Below are 20,000 nucleotides of genomic sequence, written 5' to 3' on the forward strand. Positions count from 1 at the left end.
TCTCGCTGTCACAGATGCACTCAATGGCTCTTTCTTCCTCTCGGTGTAGTTGTGTGTTCCTTCTCACTTCTGGCGTGGATTCAATCAACACCTTTACTCTCCCTCTTGTGATCTTGTGTTGTCTTTCCACCTTTACAGACACTCAATGGCTACACTTTCTCTCACCTGCATTTTTTCCCCTTCTCTCATTGGTATTTTTTTTTTGGCTGTTATCTCTGCCGGTGCACAGACATCAATATCTTTAGTTTCTCTTGTATTTTTGTCTTTCTAGTTTCAGACACTCAATAGCTACACTTTGTCTCTCTTTTTGTTTTTTTTCCTTCAGTCATTGTTTTTTTTTTGGGTCTATTGCCTCTGCCGGTACACAAACAATATGAATACCTTTAGTTTCCCTCATGTGATCTTGTATTTGGCTTTCTAGCTTCAGATATCTAATAGCTACATTTCCTCTCCCCTTCTGTATTTTTCCCTTCGTTTTTTTTGCGTATTATCTCTGCCGGAGCACAAACAACATCAATATCTTTAGTTTCCCTCATGTGACCTTGTATTTTGTCTTCCTAGCTTCAAACATTCAATAGCTACATTATTCTCTCCCCTTCTGTGTTTTTTCCCTCGTTCATTGCTTTAACGTATTACTTGTGAACGTTTTTCCCTTCTCGTCTTAGCAATAAACTCTCAATATCTACGTCTCTTTTTTTCTCTTTTTCCGTGAATCTGTATTTTGCTCCTTTGTTAGTTGCATTTTGACCTCACTATCCCTGCCGTGAGATGCAAACAACTCCTCTAACTTATATCTTGTTTTGGATGTGTATGCCTCCCCCTTCTTCTTTCCTCTCATCCTTTTCCCCTCTCGTCCTTGGTATGAGACGCCTCGCACCTCCTTCGCTGCCACTCTGGGATGTCTCAGAAATTTCTCCTCCCAAGACTGCCTCTCCCTCTCTGGGCGGTACACTTTATGGCAGTGATGGGCTTTGATGTCGCTCCTGTGTAACCTTTGATACTCGTAGCTGCGCCTCCTCCTCCTCCTCCTCCTCCTGCTATCTTCTCGCCTGCCTCCCCTGGGATGGTACACCTTGCTAGAAGACACGGGAACACGACGCCTCAGGAATGGAGCTAAGGAGTGTGCGCTGTAGTGTGCTATGCTTGTGAGCTCATTAGGATTGTTTTTAAAAGGAAGGTGAATTATGGTTGGTTGTCGTGTGTGTGTGTGTGTGTGTGTGTGTGTGTGTGTGTGTGTGTGTGTGTGTGTGTGTGTGTGTGTGTGTGTGTGTTTATATACACTTTTTGTTAAACTATGAAAAGTCCCCTTGAAAAAAATATTGTCAATCCTTTTAGCTTATATTACATTGTTTTAGATGTTGCTATATACATTATGATATCTGAGCTATTTATTCATTTACTTATTATTTTACAACTGATCATTCTTTTCCAGTAAACGTTAAAAACTTTTCAGATATTCGCTTTTGTAGTCTAAAAATCAACTTAAACTCCTATTCTTTTCTGTGTCAGTGGAGGCAGTTTTATTTATTCATCTATATGTATACTTTTTTTTACTTTGCTTTAAATGTGAACAAATGACATCCACATGCGTGAAAGGTTAAGCGTATCTGAGACTAGGGCGTGTGTTGTGCTGCAGTGTTGTTAATGGTGATGCTGGCGCTGGTGAACGGAGCTTGTGTGAGTAAAGTCAGGTTACATTAAATTTGTTGTAGTTGTGAGAAGATAAGGCTGTCTTGATACACGATAAGGAAAGAAAGGGAATGATGATAACCGAAATGGGTGTATCTTCATAGCAACAAAACAGAATATTACATTAAGTTTATTGTTGTTTTAGGAAGGTAAGACTGTATTTATGTAGTAGAAATGGTGTCCTGATGTACAATAAGGAAGGTAAGGGAATGCTAATAACTGATAGGGGTGTATTTTCATAGTAGCAAAAAGGAATATTACATTGAATTTGTTGTTGTGGTTTTAGGAAGGTAAGACTGTATTTATGTAGTAGAAATGGTGTCTTCATATACGATAAGGAAGATAAGGTAATGCTAATAACTGATAAGGGTGTAATCTCATAGTAATAAAAATGGCATTCCTCTACGCAATACGAAAATGGAAATGGATTTATGATACGTGCAGAAAAAACATTCCTTTGGTAAAACGTTGCTGTATTTCCTATTCACAATACGAAAAACGTTATTTTCTACATTTTTTTTTGCTTTTATGTAAATTGACAAAAGATGTGACAAAAAAATACAAAACGTTAAGTGCTCAGTGTTCGGACGCTCTGTATTTTTAAATGCCGGAAAACTGGTGTGTGCTTTTCAACGTTTATGAGCGTTGTTTTTTTTAGCAGCGTAACGACACGGCGCAGAATTTATCCTGGTGCAGCGCGGAGTGAGCGTCCCTTGATGTAGAGCATATTCACCGCAAGATAGCTAAACTTTTGAAGCGGAGTGAATGGAGCCTCGATAATAAAGACCAGGTGAAATCGAGGCCAGTGACCCTGCCGGCGACTCCACGTGACGGCCGCGGCAGCCAGTCAGTCAGTCATTACTCTTTTGATTTCCGCAGTGACCGGGATGAGAGGCTTTCCAGCGCTTTATGTAAAGGTTCACACAAAGGATTAGAGTAATGATACATAAACCGCCTGTAAAACGCAGCTAAACCTTAATGTGTACCCGCTTTGCGTAGTGTCTCTGAAAATACAGCTTAAATGTCCAGCTAAATCTTAATAGCAGAATAAGCTGACCAGTACTTAGCAAAATGTTCACACTTGGGCCTATGAATAGTAATGATATATGGCGCTTCTGGGAAATACGGGTAAATCTCGTCTCATTATCGTAGCAATACAGGTAAACAAGACATTTCAATCTCATATATTAAGGAAATTATTATGTATTAAGGAAAACAACTATATGACATGAAAAATATACATAAATAAGATGAAATAAGAAAAAAAGGTAGATATTCTTAAGAAATATCAAGTTTTGTATCTCCTGACGTACGCTGTAGCACCTCACACATGTGGCAAATGAAAGGCATTGTTACCAGTGTTATGAAAGGCTCACGTACAGTGCTGCTGCCAATCAAGTAGACAAAGAAACACGGTACATCTGAAAAAAAATGAAGAAAAATCCGGACAGATGAAACGCCGCTATGTTGTCACTTTAGAAATGAACAAGAATGCCTTACTTTTCACAGCCTTAAGAGTCATGAAGAGTGATAATACATACACTGCTATACTGCACCTGAGGAGATACAGATATACTCTACGAAGACACAAGATATTTTAGACAGAAATGGTGATTTGTCTGCTAATGAAAGCGACGCGAAGATACTAGTGTTAATGAGAAATGTAATGAATGCCAGGTTTACCGTGTCGCACTAGACTGCATCAGTACATGAACAACATAGACGCCACTTTTACTGCTGCGTGTAGAAGCTCTTTGGTAATAATGATACTTAGCTGATATCAAGCAACCTCCACTGTTTGTCTCGCCTGTCTTGACTGCTAAAACACACGAACAACACAGTAAACGCCGCTATTACTGTCATTAAAAATGGTCCAACGTAGTAATGTGTGTGTGTAAAGTTTATGTGTGTGTGTGAGAGAGAGAGAGAGAGAGAGAGAGAGAGAGAGAGAGAGAGAGAGAGAGAGAGAGAGAGAGAGAGAGAGAGAGATTGCGCAAGTACCAGTGATCACGTTGCTCCCCTCATCTGCAGCACCGCACAAACAAGACACTAACCACCACGCTTACTGATATGAAAAGGTCAGCGGTAGTAATGGCACACAGCACACCTGAGAGGACACGTGAATGCTTTACCAGATACCGCTTTCCATCTGGTCTCCCTTTGACAGTAGCAACACACGGCGCACTTCCCGCACCACTTGTTTTCTGTTACATAAAAGTCCTTTAATCCATAAACATACGAGACATCAAAGGGCAAAAGAACGCCAGAATGCCTATGTAATTAATTCCCTTTCTGTAGCTGGAAATTTTAGTTTTAAAAAGACACACCAAAAGAATTACCTGGATTTTGTGGTGGATTCCCTAATGGATTAATGGAGGTTGCCCAACAATCATATTCGTTCTATTAATGGATGAAGATAGTGATGATTTGGCCAATTTCCATTTTTTTTTTTTATTTCGTTATCTTTCTACAGTGTCCCGTGAAAGTATGTATCCTAATTCACGGGACATCTTTCTACAGGGTTTTGCTGTTATTGTTGTTGTTTTTTTTTTTTTTTTTATGTAAGAGGAGACAACTGGTCAAGGGCAACAAAAAGCCCCACTTATTTGCCAGTCCCCATAAAAGTCTGATAGAGTTAGCCAAAAGAAAGCGATAAATGTATTGATTTGTTGCTGTTATTGTATTTTTTTTATTTATATAAGATGAGACAGCTGGTTAAGGGCAACAAAAAACCCCCCACTTATTTGCCAGTCCCCATAAAGGTCCGATAGAGTTAGCCAAAAGGAAGGGATGAATATATTGATCCCCAACGAAAATGTGATTCTTATGAGCCCTCTTAGCACATGTTGGTATGGGAAGGGTATGGTGTCAAGGAGTGCCATAACGTTGTCTTGCCTGCTAATGGGCCGCCTCTCTGTCCCTCTCCCTGCCGCTACACACTCCGTAGAGGCAGCGGCTGAGTTAGCGAGATATTCATTCTTGGCGGGATTTCTCTTTTTAGCTTTACAATTTCTAGAAGTAATGGATTTATAAAAAAAAAGAAAAATGGTGAGTGCCTCGGGATACCAACGTCCTCCTCTCCCCTTCTTCATCTCCTCCTCCACCATACCTCACTTTTTTTTTTATCTTCCTTCTCCTCCTCCTCCTCCTCCTCCTCCTCCTCCTCCTCCTCCTCCTCCTCCTCCTCCTCCTTTCCCTTCGTTTCTTCCCCTCTGCCATTTTGCCTCAACTTATCGCCTCCTCTTTCCTTCTTCCCGCACCTCATCTTTTTCCCTTATCCTCCTCCTCCTCCTCCTCCTCCTCCTCCTCCTCCTCCTCCTCCTCCTCCTCCTCCTCCTCCTCCTCCTCCTCCTCCTCCTCCTCCTCCTCCTCCTGGCACATTCTTCCCGGGTTTCCGCTCCTCTCTCCACTCCACTCTGCGCGCTCCTGCACTTATAAAAATAATTTCATACTTTTTTAGAACAACTTTGACACGTGCCCTGAAAATAGCCAGTGTCAAATAGCTTCCTCTCGCTGTTCTAATAATTCGAGACAATTTGCATGAATAATTGGCCGAATAATTGGTAGCGCTGGTGTCTAATGGCCTTTGGAAATATGGAAATATGACTTGATCGTGGAAAGCAACTCATGAAAATAGGAGCCGCCGTGGTACAGTGGAACGATGCGTGCTTTAGGGTCCGAGGGGTCTCCAAGCTCACGGGTTCGAATCCTCTCCACGGTCCGAGTGTAGGCTGGGCTTCCTCACTCAGGGCAACGGTTTCCTAGCGGGTGGGCTTTTAGATAGGAGGTACCTAAAAAAGTATCCCCTTTAGCCCATAAATTCCCGTGAAAAGCCCACATGGTATAAATGAAAAAAACAACAATAACAACCTTCTCGTGGCGCTCAGAAGGCGATGAAGGGAACTCACGGCGAGTGACGGCTGATGAGGGTGAGGGTTAGTGGAGCAGCTCCTGAATGGCCTCAGTAGGGACGGGAAAGGGTTATTGCTACGCCTCAAAATCAATCAGTCATGGGTCAGGATTCATGCTCCTGACGGCGGAAGGGAAGGGAAAGTAAGACCACTCTCGTAGAAGGATATTTTTGCCCTAAGGGAGTCTTTAGGTGAGTGCTGTGCCTTTGTTCAAGTCTACCGTCTCGTGCCCCTCCCATCCCACCAGCTCCTATCTCGCTCTCATTACCAAGTAACAGAGAGGCATCAGCGGTACACATTAACTTTACTGCTGGTTTAATTCCGTGTCTGGTGCAGCGCCGTGGTGAGGTAGATCATGGAACACTAGCCGGGTCACCTGGTCACCTGCCACCGCTCGTACAGGTGTTGCTCCCCCCCTCCGTGTCCCTCCCCTCACCTGTAGCGTCAAAGTTCCCTCTGGAAATACAAAGTTTGACTCACCTGGTGGGGAAGAGCGACTCTGACCACCCTGTTGTTTCGCCGCCAGGTGATGTAGTCCTGAGGGAGGCGTGGGGGACACACCTCCTGCTCCTCCTCCTCCCCCAAGGGCAGGTCACTGAGGGGCGCCTCGTCCACGTGCTCCTCCACCAGGTCCTGATTCCTGTCGTACACGGCGCCGCGCTCGTACACGTCCTGGTTCTCTGAATCTCCCGAGGCCGCCGCTGCCTCCTCCAGGGGGTCATCCATTGGCGTGGTGCTCGTCTTGGTGGAGGCCGCCCGCGGGTTATCCAGGGAAGGGGTGTCCCTACCCTGGGGCGTGACAGGGGAGGAGCCCATGGAGCGCGCTAACTCGAGGGAGGGAGAGAAGGGAGGGATCGGGCGTATTTGTCCCTGTGCCGCGCCCTCAGGCCAGTCCACGAGAGCGGCGCCCACCCTCAGCCCAGGGGCCACTAGGAGGACCAGTACCACCCGGCCCACGAGGGAGGCGCTGTAGGGGAACTTGGCCGCCATGACGCAGGGCGACTATAGGCGCGTGGGAGGGGAGGCAGGCGGCGGTACTTGGCTCATGGGCGTCTTGACCGCGCCGCACACCGCTTCACTCGCTCCTGCTGTTGAGAATCACATTATGCAGCACGCCGCCCCGCTGTCAAGATGCTGCACTTCACGGAAATGTTCAGTCTTGCCACAACTGTGGGAGGGTTTCCTTTGTAGCGGTGGGGAAGCAAGCAGATGTGTGTGTGTGTGTGTGTGTGTGTGTGTGTGTGTGTGTGTGTGTGTGTGTGTGAGCGACAGCTGCGTCCTTTCACGCCGACGTTCACCAGCTGGCGGGGCGGCGGGGTGGCTGTGGCGGGTGCGGCGGGTCAGGCTGGTGCGGCGCGGCCCGGCATGCCTTGATGGCGCCCCGCCCTGCAAGGAGAACACACACATTACCACCTTTAATGCCTCCTCAGGCTGTGTTTGGAGGGAATCACATGAAAGTTTGGGACTCAGAATAGAAGACTTTAAGTTACATTGCTCGTGAAAGTTATGTGAAAAACAGGTGTTTAATTATAGAGAAACTTGTATGGGCTTTATCGACATGTTGTTATGGTGAGGATAAGAACTACTTAAAATAACCTTTCACACGTCAAGGCAAACACACAGGAATTACCCATCATAATCATCCTCACGCGGACAATTATTATCTTGGAACGGCTAAACATTTATGAAAACAAACCAACAAACACGCATTCCTTTAATCCTTGTCGAAATAAAACCCCTTTGTCGGCCTTGTTCACTCACACGAACTTTTACTCTGAAATGTGGGCCAACTCTGCCAATTTCCTTTAATCAACAGCTTTGGCGGTGCGTGACGGGACCGCGGGAGTGTGGCGGTGAGGAGTACAGCGCCGCGACCTTTAGCTGTGACCACGGAGCCTTTAACATCAACCTGCTGCATTTACCCCGCCTACTTTGGCTACGAATCCCTATCAGCACTTTGATGCGAGGGGCCGCGGGAGGTCAAAGTACTCGTAACTGCGATTAGGAACGAAATGACGAGGATCGGAGCAGATTAACGAAGATCACAAGGCTGGGGGGAGCATGTGAAGTTAAGGAGAATAGTTAGGACAGAGAGGAGGGCTAGGGACAAACTACTCTTAACTTTAGGGATGTTGGGAGTTTGTGGCGGTATATATCCAAGAAAAGGGAAAATGATGACGATGAGAGTAACGGGATAGAGAGGTGACAGAGAACACTGACCAGGAATTATACGACCGTTGCTGTATAATGTATAATCTGGAAAGTGTCCCTGTGTTCTGTTTTAACTTAACCCTTTGAGTACCGTGACGCGTTTCCATATTCATTCTGGTGACTATTTACAGGTTCAGAAACTTATATGTGGGATTAAAATAGTGAAGACTGTGGCCACTTAATCTTCTAACCTCCATAATGGCAATAAAATGGTCTAATCGTACACTGATCTCAAGGTAAAAATGTGCTCCAGTATTGAAGAGGTTAATGTGAAATGCACCAATACTTCTCATAACTACCAATAAGTCTATATAGTCGCTTTTTTATTCACAAGCAAAGAAAAGACGAATATATAAAAAAATCGCTTTTCTGTACTCACTATCAGCAAATTCAGTCCACCGCTGCTCTCTGTTCATGAAAAGACGAAAAGAAGAATCTGTCGGGGTGGCTGGTGAGTGGGTGGGTGGGTGGCTGGGTGGGTTGGTGCGTGGGGGAGTCGCTGTAGTTGGCAGGGTGAGCGGGTGGGTCAGGATGGCAGAGGGAGGGGCAGGAACCGATGAACCCCAAATAGACTGAACGATTTAATTAAGTCTGAACTGGAAATCCTTTTATTATAATTTAGTTTTCATCATGGCTGGCGTATTTAGAGTGTATCGCCTCCCTAACCTGCCCTGATTATGCGAACTACTGCTGGCTTCTATTCTAATGCAGCTCAGTGTCTACTTAATTTGCCGTTACGAGGCTTTTATTAATATTTTGTGACTAGAGATTACTTTTTTTGGGGGGGCGCGGTTCCCAGCTTGATTTTGCGGGTTTTCATGTTCCCTGTCCATTTTTTTTCTGTTGTTCGTGTTCATGTTATTGATTCGTGTATTTTTTTATGTGTGTGTGTGTGTGTGTGTGTGTGTGTGTGTGTGTGTGTGTGTGTTTGCGTTTTATTCGTGTGTGTGTGTTTGAGAGAGAGAGAGAGAGAGAGAGAGAGAGAGAGAGAGAGAGAGAGAGCGAGAGATTATAAAAGCGTTCTCTGCTCCTTTGTAGTCTTCATGAACGTAAGCTTTCATGTGCATGTGTTGCGCCGCACAAACTGCATTTTTAACGCTTATTCTGCGGCTTGTATGTGTGTGTGTGTGTGTGTGTGTGTGTGTGTGTGTGTGTGTGTGTGTGTGTGTGTGTGTGTGTGTGTGTGTGTGTGTGTGTTTTATTCAGATGCACATATGTAAGTCAGAATTTACATCAGTTCATACGCGTGGGACATGTAGAGAGAGAGAGAGAGAGAGAGAGAGAGAGAGAGAGAGAGAGAGAGAGAGAGAGAGAGAGAGAGAGAGCTTTCATCTCTTGTATTTTCACCTCACCATCTACTGCAATCCCACAAGAGACGCGAAGGAAGGAACAGCGGAAGGAACAGCGAAAAGAACAACGAAAGTAACAGCGAAAGGAACAGCGAAAGGAACAGCGGAAAGAACAGAGGAAGAACAGCACACGTCTCCTCAATATGTGCTGCGCTGGATCCCTAAAATCCCCCAAAAGCGCAGCGCCACTATATATTTTACCGCCTCTTGTGTGAGCCTTTTCAGGGAAGCGGCACCACTTACCCGCGCGCCTCTCACCCTCCTCGACACAGCGGCGCCTGCACAGTCACGCATTAAACTCGTCCAGCAGCAAAGGACGCGCCTATGCAATTATATTTATTCGTCACGAGAGAAAAAAGGAAACCGGAAAGAAAATAAATAGAAACGTTTTAGACTTTTTCCTCCCGTGTTGCAAAAGTCGGAGTTTCGTTTCATTTTCTTTTTTAGGTGTTTTTTTTCGGAGTGTCGTGTCATTTATTTTACTAGTTTCTTTATTTTTTTTTCTTTCGAAGTGTCGTGTCAATTTTCTTACTAGTTACTTTATTTTTCTTTCTTTCGGCGTATCGTATCACTTTTTCTTACTTTATTTTTTCCTTTCTTGGAGTGTCGTTTCATTATCTCTAGTTACCTTACTTTTTCTTTTTCTTTCTCTTTTTTTTTTTCCCTTCCCTTTCTTTCCTGGGAGTGTGACAGAAGTGCATTTCAGGGCCTCCCCCTCCCCGCCCCTCGCTCAGTGCTAATTCTTGCTTATTTGATGTGAAATTGGAAAATAAAATCAGATCGCAAGTTTTCTCCGCTGTTTGGAACGGAGCAGAATTTGCATTGGACCATTTCTTGAGATAAGAAGGAGCGGGATAAGAGAGAGAGAGAGAGAGAGAGAGAGAGAGAGAGAGAGAGAGAGAGAGAGAGAGAGAGAGAGAGAGAGAGAGAGAGAGAGAATAAAAGACAAATCAGAATATTAACATTACGGAGAGTAGGAGTAACGTAGAAATAACTCAACAAAATAGTGTAACAGAAACACACGAGGGAGCAAGGAGGGAGCTCAAAGGAAGACCTGCATATTGAAGGTCACCTGTAATTACCTGGAGGCTGAGGAACCTCATTAAGGTAGAGAGGCAAGAGGGAGATGAGGAGAAGAGCATCAAGACCAGGTAAATAATGCAAGGAGGAAGCTTAAAAAAAAGAAGGAAAAATGATGAAATAAAAGTGCAGGATAAATTTAGTTACAGAAAGCAAAGGAGAAAAAAAATATAGAAAGAAGGATTGATAAAGATGAGAGAAGGGAAAGGGTGAAGATAGACAAGAAAGAAAGAAAGGTGAGTAATGTAGAAGATAGAAAGAAAAGATAAGCTAAAAAATGAAGGAAAAAAGATGGAAAAAATGTGAAGGATAAATTTAGTTACAGAAAGGATAAGAGAAAAAAAATATAGAAAGGAGAAGGATGGATAAGAACGAGAGAAAAAAAATGAAAATAGACGAGAAAAAAAGAAGAGAGAGAGAGAATAACAGGATGATATAAAGTAAAGGATAAAGATAAAGAAAGCAAATAAATAGAAAAAAAGTAGATAAGAGGGATAAGAAAATATGAGAGAGAGAGAAGATAAAGAATAAAAAATAAATAAGAAACGCAATATAAAAAAAAAAAAGTTTAAGAGAGATAAATAAAGCTGAAAGAAGATAGTAAATGACGAAAAAAGACATAAGATAGGAAACAAGAGAGATAAATAAGGACGAAGAAGAATAAAAAGCGGAAGCCAGATAAGATAAGGAAATAGAGGAAAAAAATAGAAGATATGAACTAAGAGAGAAACTGAAGGAGAAAAATGGGAATAGCATACAAGGAAAAACAAGGATGAAGAAGAATAAAGAGAGGAAGACAGATAAGATAAGAAAATAAAGGAAAAAATGAAAGAGACGAAATTAGGACTGAGAGAAAGTGAAGGGGAAAGCTTAATGCGAATAGCACACAAGGAAAAACACGGATGAAGGAGAATAAAGAGTGGATGACAGTAAGAGAAGGAAATAAGAAGAAAAATGGAAGAGATAGATTATGGTGAGAGAAAATGAAGGAGAGAAATGAGAAAAGCACACAAGGAGGAAATTCATAAGTGTTGAAAGGAAAAGGGAAAGAAAGAAGAAAACACGTGAAAGAAGGAACGGGAAAAAACATGAGGGAGAAAAAGAAAGACGCGGAAACTGGATTAAGGGATAAAGAAAGAAACCATAGAAATAGAAAAAAAGAGGGAACCACGAATGAGAGGAAGAAAAACATGCATAAGAAAAGAAAAAGAAGGAAAACATGAAATAGGAAAGAAGAATTAGAGATCAAAAGGAAGGGAAAAAAACAGCAAAAAAAAAAAGGAGATAAGAAGGAAAAATTAAGGAAATACATTAATGAAGACTATACAGCATAACCCTTTTATCTTTTAATCTTCTTCTTTTATCTCTTTCCTCCTTCCTTAATACACTTTTTTTTTGTTAGTTTCTATCCTTTATATCTTCTCAGCTTCCTCCTCCTGTTTTTCCTCCTCCTTCTCCTCTTCCTCTTCCTTCTTCTTCTCTCCTCTTCCTTTTGCTTTTCCTCCTTCTTCTCCTCCTGCTTTTTCTCCATCTCCTCCTCCTTTTCCTCCTCCTCCTGCTTTTCGTCCTCCCTCCTCTTCCTCCTCCTCCTCCGCCTCCTTACTCAATACTTTTTTAGTTTTTATCCTTTACATCTTCTTAGCCTTCTCCTCCTCCTCCTCCTCCTCCTCCTCCTCCTCCTCCTCCTCCTCCTCCTCCTCCTCCTCCTCCTCCTCCTCCTCCTCCTCCTCCTCCTCCTCCAGCACCTCTTCTGCGTAAGGGAGAGGTAAGATGGGAGTAGATTCACACAATTTACTCCCTCCATCTCTCCATCAGTGTGTTCGCCCATCAGCTGAAAATGAGCTCAGAGAAACGTGGCATTTGCTCCAGATGGTGAACGTGATTGATGGTGACTTTCTAAGGAGCCGACTGACAGCACCGGAGGATGAGGTGAAGGAGGAGGAGGTGGAGGAGGAGGTGGAGGAGGAGGAGGAGGAGGAGGAGGAGGAGGAGGAGGAGAAGGAGAAGGAGAGGAGGAGGAGGAAGAGGAAGAGGAGAGAAGAGTCCTTGACCAGAGAAACTATTGATGTATGTAAGTTAGTGTGTGTGTGTGTGTGTGTGTGTGTGTGTGTGTGTGTGTGTGTGTGTGTGTGTGTGTGTGTGTGTGTGTCGTGTGTGTGTGTGTGTGCACTTCAAATTAAACGAACGCACTTTTGGTATTGGTGACATGATTGTGAAAAAGAACAAGTTTACTTTTGATTCTCCAGACAAATTGTTGAGGAGAACCCCTTGAGCACCATGACGCGTTTCCATATTCATTCTATTTACCATTTGGTGATTTTATACAGGTTCAGAAACTCATGTGGGAGATTAAGATAGTAAAAACTGTCGCCATTAATCTTCTGACCTCCACAGACCCTTCCTAATGTCAATAAAATGGTCTAATCGAACACAAATCTCGAGATAAAAATGTGTCCCAGTACTGAAGAGATTAATACTTATTGTTACTTTTGGCCAAATTTCCCTACACAAAAAAAATCTGTTATTCTAAAATCCCAAACTTTATAACCCTTTTAGTAAACCCAATGAAACAACACTAGGGTCGGTTATAACAGAAGCCAGGAGTTTAAAGTCATCAGCACGGGATCACGGGACAGATAATTAAACAGGTGTAATACAGTAATGAGTCACCGGTAATTACACGTGTGAAGGGGAAAATAAGGTACTTTATTACGTGGTTCGGAGGGACGTGGCATATGCGACTTTCATGCTTCCAATTTGCGGGCGTGTGTGAAAAATGTATTATAATGAAACAAGGTGAATCTGCTCTCATTAAATCTTCTCACTTGGCCATTTACTTCCTGTGTTGTGCTGGGAAAATAATCTCTCTCTCTCTCTCTCTCTCTCTCTCTCTCTCTCTCTCTCTCTCTCTCTCTCTCTCTCTCTCTCTCTCTCTCTCCTTTTAGGTGAAATAATTAAAAGTGTAGCTTAAAATAGCTTCAATATTTGTTTTTCTTACTTTATTGACATTCCTTGCATGGTAAAAGCGGGAGAAGGAGCTGGAGTAGAAAGGAGAGGAGGAGAAAGAGCAGGAGGAGGAGGAGGAGGAGGAGGAGGAGGAGGAGGAGGAGGAGGAGGAGGAGGAGGAGGAGGAATGCAAGAGTAGGAGGAACTGAGAAAAGATGAAGAGGGGAAAGATGAGGATGAGTAAGAGGAGGGGAGAGAAGTAAGAGGAGGAGGAGCAGGAGGAGCAGGAGGAGGAAGAGCTACCCAAGAGTGATTGAGAAAAAAAAAATAAAAAACTTTGACCCTTTTCCTCAAAATTTCGATAGAGCAGCTCTCCTCCAAGACGCCACGGCAGAGTGCGGTGATAAAACTTCATTTATTTTTCTTCCGTGGCCAAATTTCCAGCCTCAGCCCAGGTAATGTTTCACTCAGGTGTTTTAAGAATGCGCCTCTGCCGGTATTTTATGCTGAAAGGCAGGGAAGGTGTGGGACGGAGGGGGGGAATGAGGGAGGAAGAGTGGAGAGAGAGGGTAGGAAGGGAGGGTGAGAGAGAGAGAGAGAGAGAGAGAGAGAGAGAGAGAGAGAGAGAGAGAGAGAGAGAGAGAATAAAAAAAAAAAAATCATGGACGAGGAAAGAAAGATGTGGAAACTAAATTAAGGGATGAAGGAAGCCATAGAAATAATAAGAAAAAGTAGGATAAAAATTGATAAAAGGAAAAATAGAGAGAAAAAAAACAATTGCATATTCAAAACAAATATTAAAAATGCGTATAGAAGAAGAAATAAGAAAAAAATAATAAGGAAAATAAAAATTAGAGGCAAAAAAGAATGAAGGGAAAGAGAAAGGAAGATGACAAGGTAAGAGTAGAAGATGGAAGGATGAGAGAGAGAGAGAGAGAGAGAGAGAGAGAGAGAGAGAGAGAGAGAGAGAGAGAGAGAGAGAGAAAAAAAAGAAAACAGGATTATTTTTATATGGTGTTAGAGCGTTGTGAAGGGAAGGTGAGAAACGCCAGATGCTGCTCAGGTGTTAGTCTTTTCATAGGCACACACACACACACACACACACACACACACACACACACACACACACACACACACACACACACACACACACACACACACACACACACACACACACACACACACACACACACACACACACACTCCTGGAAACGTGATGGGTGGAGTTTTGCGTTCATGAAAGTGGTGAGGCGCATGGCCACCGTAGAGCGAGAGAGAGAGAGAGAGAGAGAGAGAGAGAGAGAGAGAGAGAGAGAGAGAGAGAGAGAGAGAGCCATCACTATCCAGAGGTCGCCATGGTAACGCACCCCAGACATTGAGCTTTCTGTGACTAATCCTCGACCCTTTGCGTCACACTGTCACCGTCACACCTCCCTTTATTTCCCTTTTTTCCTTCCTTCCTTCCTTCCTTCCTTCCTTCCTTCCTTCCTTCCTTCCTTCCTTCCTTCCTTCCTTCCTTCCTTCCTTCACCTTGCCTCCTTCCTTCCTTCCTTCCTTGCTTTCTTCCTTCCTTCCTTCCTTCCTTCCTTCCTTCCTTCCTTCCTTCCATCATCTTCTTCCTTTCTTCCTTCCTTCCTTCCTTCCTTCCTTCCTTCCTTCCTTCCTTCCTTGCTTTCTTCCTTCCTTTCTTCCTTCCTTCCTTCCTTCCTTTCTTTCTTTCTTTCTTTCTTTCTTTCTTTCTTTCTTTCTTTCTTTCTTTCTTTCTTCCTTCCTTCCTTCCTTCATGCCTTCCATCATCTTGTTGCCTCTTTTCTTCCTTCCTTCCTTCCTTCACCTTTTTGCCTCCTTTCTTCCTTCCTTCCGTCGTTCTCTCATCTTGTTTTCTTCCTTCCTTCCTTTCTTTCCTGATCTTCTTTCCTTCCTTCCTTCCTTCTTTCCCTTTTCCTTATTTATTTTTATACATAACTTGCTTTCCTTCACTTTTTTTTTTTATCTTCCTTCACTTATTTTCCCCCTTTTTCTTATTTTTCTGTTTCCTTCTCCTTATTCCTATCTTTTATTCGTGTCCTTCTTGTCTTTTTGTTCTTGTATTATCGATTTTTCTTCTCTTTTTCTTCTCTTCCCTTCTCTTCTGTGGTTTTTCCCTGTCTCTGTCTCTCTCTATTTTTTAATCTTGGTTTTTTCCCTCCTATCATTTTCTTTTCATCTTTTCTCCTTTTTCCTTTCTCTTCTCTGGTTTCTTTCTCTTCCCTTTTGATCTCTATTCGTCTTCTCCTTTTTCTCTTGTTTCTTTTCTTTTTCTTTTGTTTCCCTTCCTCTTAATTTTATTCATCTTCTTCTTGCCTCTTTTTCTTTGTCTCATTTTCTTCTTATTTCCCTCCTTCCTTTCGTTTTTCTCCTCCACTTTCCTTTTTCTCCTTTTCCTCTTCTTGTCTTCTTATCCCCTCATTCCAATTTTATCACATATTTCTCCATTTCTTCCTTTATTCCCCCTTTCTCCATTTAACACTTTTCCATATTCTTTTATTTCTTCCCCCTTTTGAGTTTTCCTTCTTTCCCTTCCTGCTCCTTCATTTCTCTCCTTTTATCCTTTTTCCTTCTTACTTTTCTTTATCTTATTTTACCTTTCCTTCTTATCTCATCTTATTATTTTTCTTTTCTTCTTATCTTTTTCGTTCTTTATCTTATCTTCCTCTCTCTTGTCTTCCTGTTCCTTCATTCCTCTCCTTTCATCCTTTTTTTTTCTCTCCCCTCTCCTTTCACTGGTATTTCCTCCGCCTTACCTTGTTTTCCCTCCCTCTCGAGCTTCATCCCTCACTCCTCCTGCCTCCATCTTTCTTGAGAATTCTTTTTCTTCTCTCCGAGTCCCTTTCCTTGCCTTCCTGTTTCCTCCACTTCTTACCTTTATCCTTCCTTGTTCCTTCCCCCCTCCTACACTTCGATCCCTTGTCCTCCTGTTACCTTTCTTCCCATGTACTTCTCTCTTTCCTTCCTTTCTTGCTTTCATTTCTTCCTTTCTTCCTTCCTTCATTCGTTACCGCTGTTCCTTCTTTCTTTCTTTTTATTTATTTATTTATTTTTGTCCTTTCCTTCCGATCCTTCCTTCCTTCCTTCCTTCCTTCCTTCCTTCCTTCCTTCCTTCCTTCCTTCCTTCCTTCCTTCCTTCCTTCCTTCCTTCCTTCCTTCCCATCCTCCCTCCCTTCCTTCTTTACTTTCCATCCTGACCTACTCTTCCTCAATCTTCTTCCCATCTTGTCATTCTATAGCGGAAGGTTCACGTTAGGCCTACGATGACCTCCTCCTCCTCCTCCTCCTCCTCCTCCTCCTCCTCCTCCTCCTCCTCCTCCTCCTCCTCCTCCTCCTCCTCCACGCGCGACCGACACTAGACTTTTAAAAATTCTTCCATTCCGTCGCGTTGCATCACTATATATTTTGTTTCTCTTTGCTCTCCCCTTCTCTCCCATCCTCTCCCATCCTCTCCCTTCCTCTCCCTTCCTTTTACTCTCCCTCAATATCACCATTCACGATGTGTCAAGGGCGTGGTAGGGAAAATGCCTCCTCTTGTTTTTTCTTACTCCTATTTTCCTCTCCACGTTTTCCAAAATAGCTAGTCTCTCTCTCTCTCTCTCTCTCTCTCTCTCTCTCTCTCTCTCTCTCTCTCTCTCTCTCTCTCTCTCTCTCTCTCTCTCTCTCTCTCTCTCAATGAATAAATGAATGAATTAATAAATGAATAAATAAATAATGAAAGATATGTGGATAAACAAATAGAAAGATAAAAAGATAGATAGATAGATAGATAGATAGATAGATAGATAGATAGATAGATAGACACAAAGGGATATAAACACACTTTCTCTCTCTCTCTCTCTCTCTCTCTCTCTCTCTCTCTCTCTCTCTCTCTCTCTCTCTCTCTCTCTCTCTCTCTCTCTCTCTCTCTCTCTCTCTCTCTGTGTGTGTGTGTGTGTGTGTGTGTGTGTGTGTGTGTGTGTGTGTGTGTGTGTGTGTGTGTTAGAGAGAGAGAGAGAGAGAGAGAGAGAGAGAGAGAGAGAGATAGAGATAATATAAAGCTTAAAAATATCCAACTTGCATAATCACTTCAGGTATTCACGTCACTCATCCCCTGGCAACCAATGTGTGGGCGAGGGAAAGAATAAAACCTGGAATATAATGCAGAACTAAACCACCATTACGTGAGTGAAGGCTAATGGTTTCTTGGCGGTAATTAGCACTTCGTTATGCCTCATTATTGATAACTTAGGATGTCAGGCAGTCGGCATTCAGCGAGTCAGAGAGAGAGAGAGAGAGAGAGAGAGAGAGAGAGAGAGAGAGAGAGAGAGAAAGTGTTTGTCTGTCGTTACATATCTTTTTGTGTCTGTCTGTCTATTTGTCTATTTATTTAACTACCTTTCTATCTGTCTGTCTGTCTGTCTGTCTGTCTGTCTGTTTGTCTGTCTGTATGGCTGTCTGTTTGTCTATATGGCTATCTGTCTGTATGTATGTTTGTCTGTGTGTCTATCTGTGTATTTATCTCTCTCTCTCTCTCTCTCTCTCTCTCTCTCTCTCTCTCTCTCTCTCTCTCTCTCTCTCTCTCTCTCTCTCTCTCTCTCTCTCTCTCTCTCTTTGGCTCGTCCCGAAACGTTCACCTGTCGAGAGCAGGTAGAGAGGCGCCTCGGTTCTCTCCCCAGGTGAGTACGGGGCCATCTCACCTGTCTCGCTGATCGCAGGAACCAACAACACTCCACTGAATATTATTGCTTCAGGAACCCCACCGCTATTGTGTCCGTCTGGAAAATCTGCCATGTATATATTAGTCTTATTTTAATGTAGGTAGGTTGTGTGGTTTGTTGTTGTTGTTGTTGTTCTTGTGGTTGTGGTGGTGGTAGTTTAAGCTTTTGTGGCTGCAGTTATTGTTGTTGTTGTTGTTGTTGTTGTTGTTGTTGTGGTGGTGGTGGTGGTGGTGGTGGTGGTGGTTGTTGCTTCAGTGATTGTTTTGTTGTTGTTGTTGTTGTTGTTGTTATTATTATCACTGTTATTAGTATTTCTATTATTATCTTTGCTATTATCACCATCACCATCAATATCATTACCACATCATCATCATCATTATCATCATCATCATCATTTATATCGTCATTCTCGTCTTCTTCCTTTTTGTTGTCTTTATTTGTTTGTCTGTTTGTTGTTGTTGCTGTGGTTGTTGTTGTTGTTGTTGTTGTTGTTGTTGTTGTTGTTGTTGTTGTAATGGATTGCTTTAATAAACACTTGTATTATAACTACTGCGACTTTAGTGAAAAAAAAAAAAGAGGAGGAGGAGGAGGAGGAGGAGGAGGAGGAGGAGGAGGAGGAGGGTGGACGACGAAGTAGGAAGAGGAAGAGGAGAAGGAGAGTAATGTTTCTGTTGTTGCGATTTTTCTTGTTCTTTAAATCATGGAGTATTGTTGCAAGGCTTTCTTTCCTTCTATTTTCTTCCCTCCTTCTCGTCGCACCTTATTGAGGCTGAATGTGTGCGTGTGTGCGTGTGCGTGATGCTGGTGACGGTGACCTGGAAACACACACACACACACACACACACACACACACACACACACACACACACACACACACACACACACACACACACACAGAGAGAGAGAGAGAGAGAGAGAGAGAGAGAGAGAGAGAGAGAGAGAGAGAGAGAGAGAGAGAGAGAAAGAGGAAAATGAGCAAGGTATATTGTGATGCAGTTATTTAAAACATCACATGCATTACAACTCTCTCTCTCTCTCTCTCTCTCTCTCTCTCTCTCTCTCCATGGTAATCGCAGATGATCGCGTTATCGAGGTGGGTCTGATTCTGGTGGTGAAACGCGGGAACCAGCTCAAATTGACAGTAAATAAAATCTTTGACAGACAGAACAAGAGAACGAATGGACGAAAGAAAATCTGGGAGGAGAAAATACAGAGATACAGAAGGGAGCGAAGAATAATGGATGAAGAAATGACAGATGCAGAGGAGAATGAAAGAAAGCTCTGGATAAAGAAAGGAGAGGCAGACGAGAACGAGAGAAGAAAGGATAGATGGAAAGGAGAACGAAAATAAAGGTTTGCAGCAAGAATAAAGGAAAAAAAACAAAGGAAGTATGAATAAAGAGGAGGAAAGAAAGAGAGACGGGTAGATAACGAAAATTAACAGAGATACAGAAGGGAGCGAAGAAATAGATGAAGAAATAATAAATGCAGAAGAGAATGAAAGAAAGGTTTTGAATGAGAAAGTACAAGAGAAGACAAGACAAGAGAAGATAGATGGAGAGAAGAAAGAAAAGAAAGAATTGCATGAAGGAAAAGGGAAAAACGAAAAAAAGCTTGAATAAAGAAGAAATGAGTCAAAAAAAGAGAAAGAAAAAAAAAGGTAGATAACGAGAAGATAGAAATAGAAGAAGATAACGAAGGAAGAAAAGGAAGGTTTACATGAAGGAAAAAAGAAAAACGATGAAGAAGTTTGAATAAGAGCTGGAAAAAAACAGAAAGAAAGAAAGAAGGGGTAGATAAGAAAAAGATAGAAATAAAAGGGAAGGAAGAAAGAAATGTTTTTTTTGCTGATGAAGGGAAGATAGAAGGAGAAGCAGGAAAGCACAAACATGAGAAATGGAGGAAGAAAAGACGTGATGGATGAGAGAGAGAGAGATAAGAGGAAAAGAAGGATGAATTGAACCAGAGAGAGAGAGAGAGAGAGAGAGAGAGAGAGAGAGAGAGAGAGAGAGAGAGAGAGAGAGAGAGAGAGAGAATGACTAATGAAAAGATATAGGAAAGAGAAGAGAGTGCAAAAGGAAGATGAG

General features: G+C 42.7%; 1 protein-coding gene across 4 annotated transcripts in view; it reads right to left on the reverse strand.

Moving 5' to 3' along the window:
- The window catches only part of LOC123510534, a 286,238-nt gene that overhangs the window by 179,811 nt on the left and 86,427 nt on the right, over positions 1-20,000 (reverse strand). For all 4 annotated transcript variants that reach the window (XM_045265786.1, XM_045265784.1, XM_045265787.1 and 1 more), the window contains exon 2: positions 6,081-6,986. In XM_045265786.1, the coding sequence (XP_045121721.1) occupies positions 6,081-6,590 (510 nt within the window). In that variant the 5' untranslated portion in view covers positions 6,591-6,986. The remainder of the gene's footprint in view (positions 1-6,080; positions 6,987-20,000) is intronic.

This window comes from Portunus trituberculatus, chromosome 29 (genome assembly GCF_017591435.1).
Source record: "Portunus trituberculatus isolate SZX2019 chromosome 29, ASM1759143v1, whole genome shotgun sequence".
NCBI classification, from domain to species: Eukaryota; Metazoa; Arthropoda; class Malacostraca; order Decapoda; family Portunidae; genus Portunus; species Portunus trituberculatus.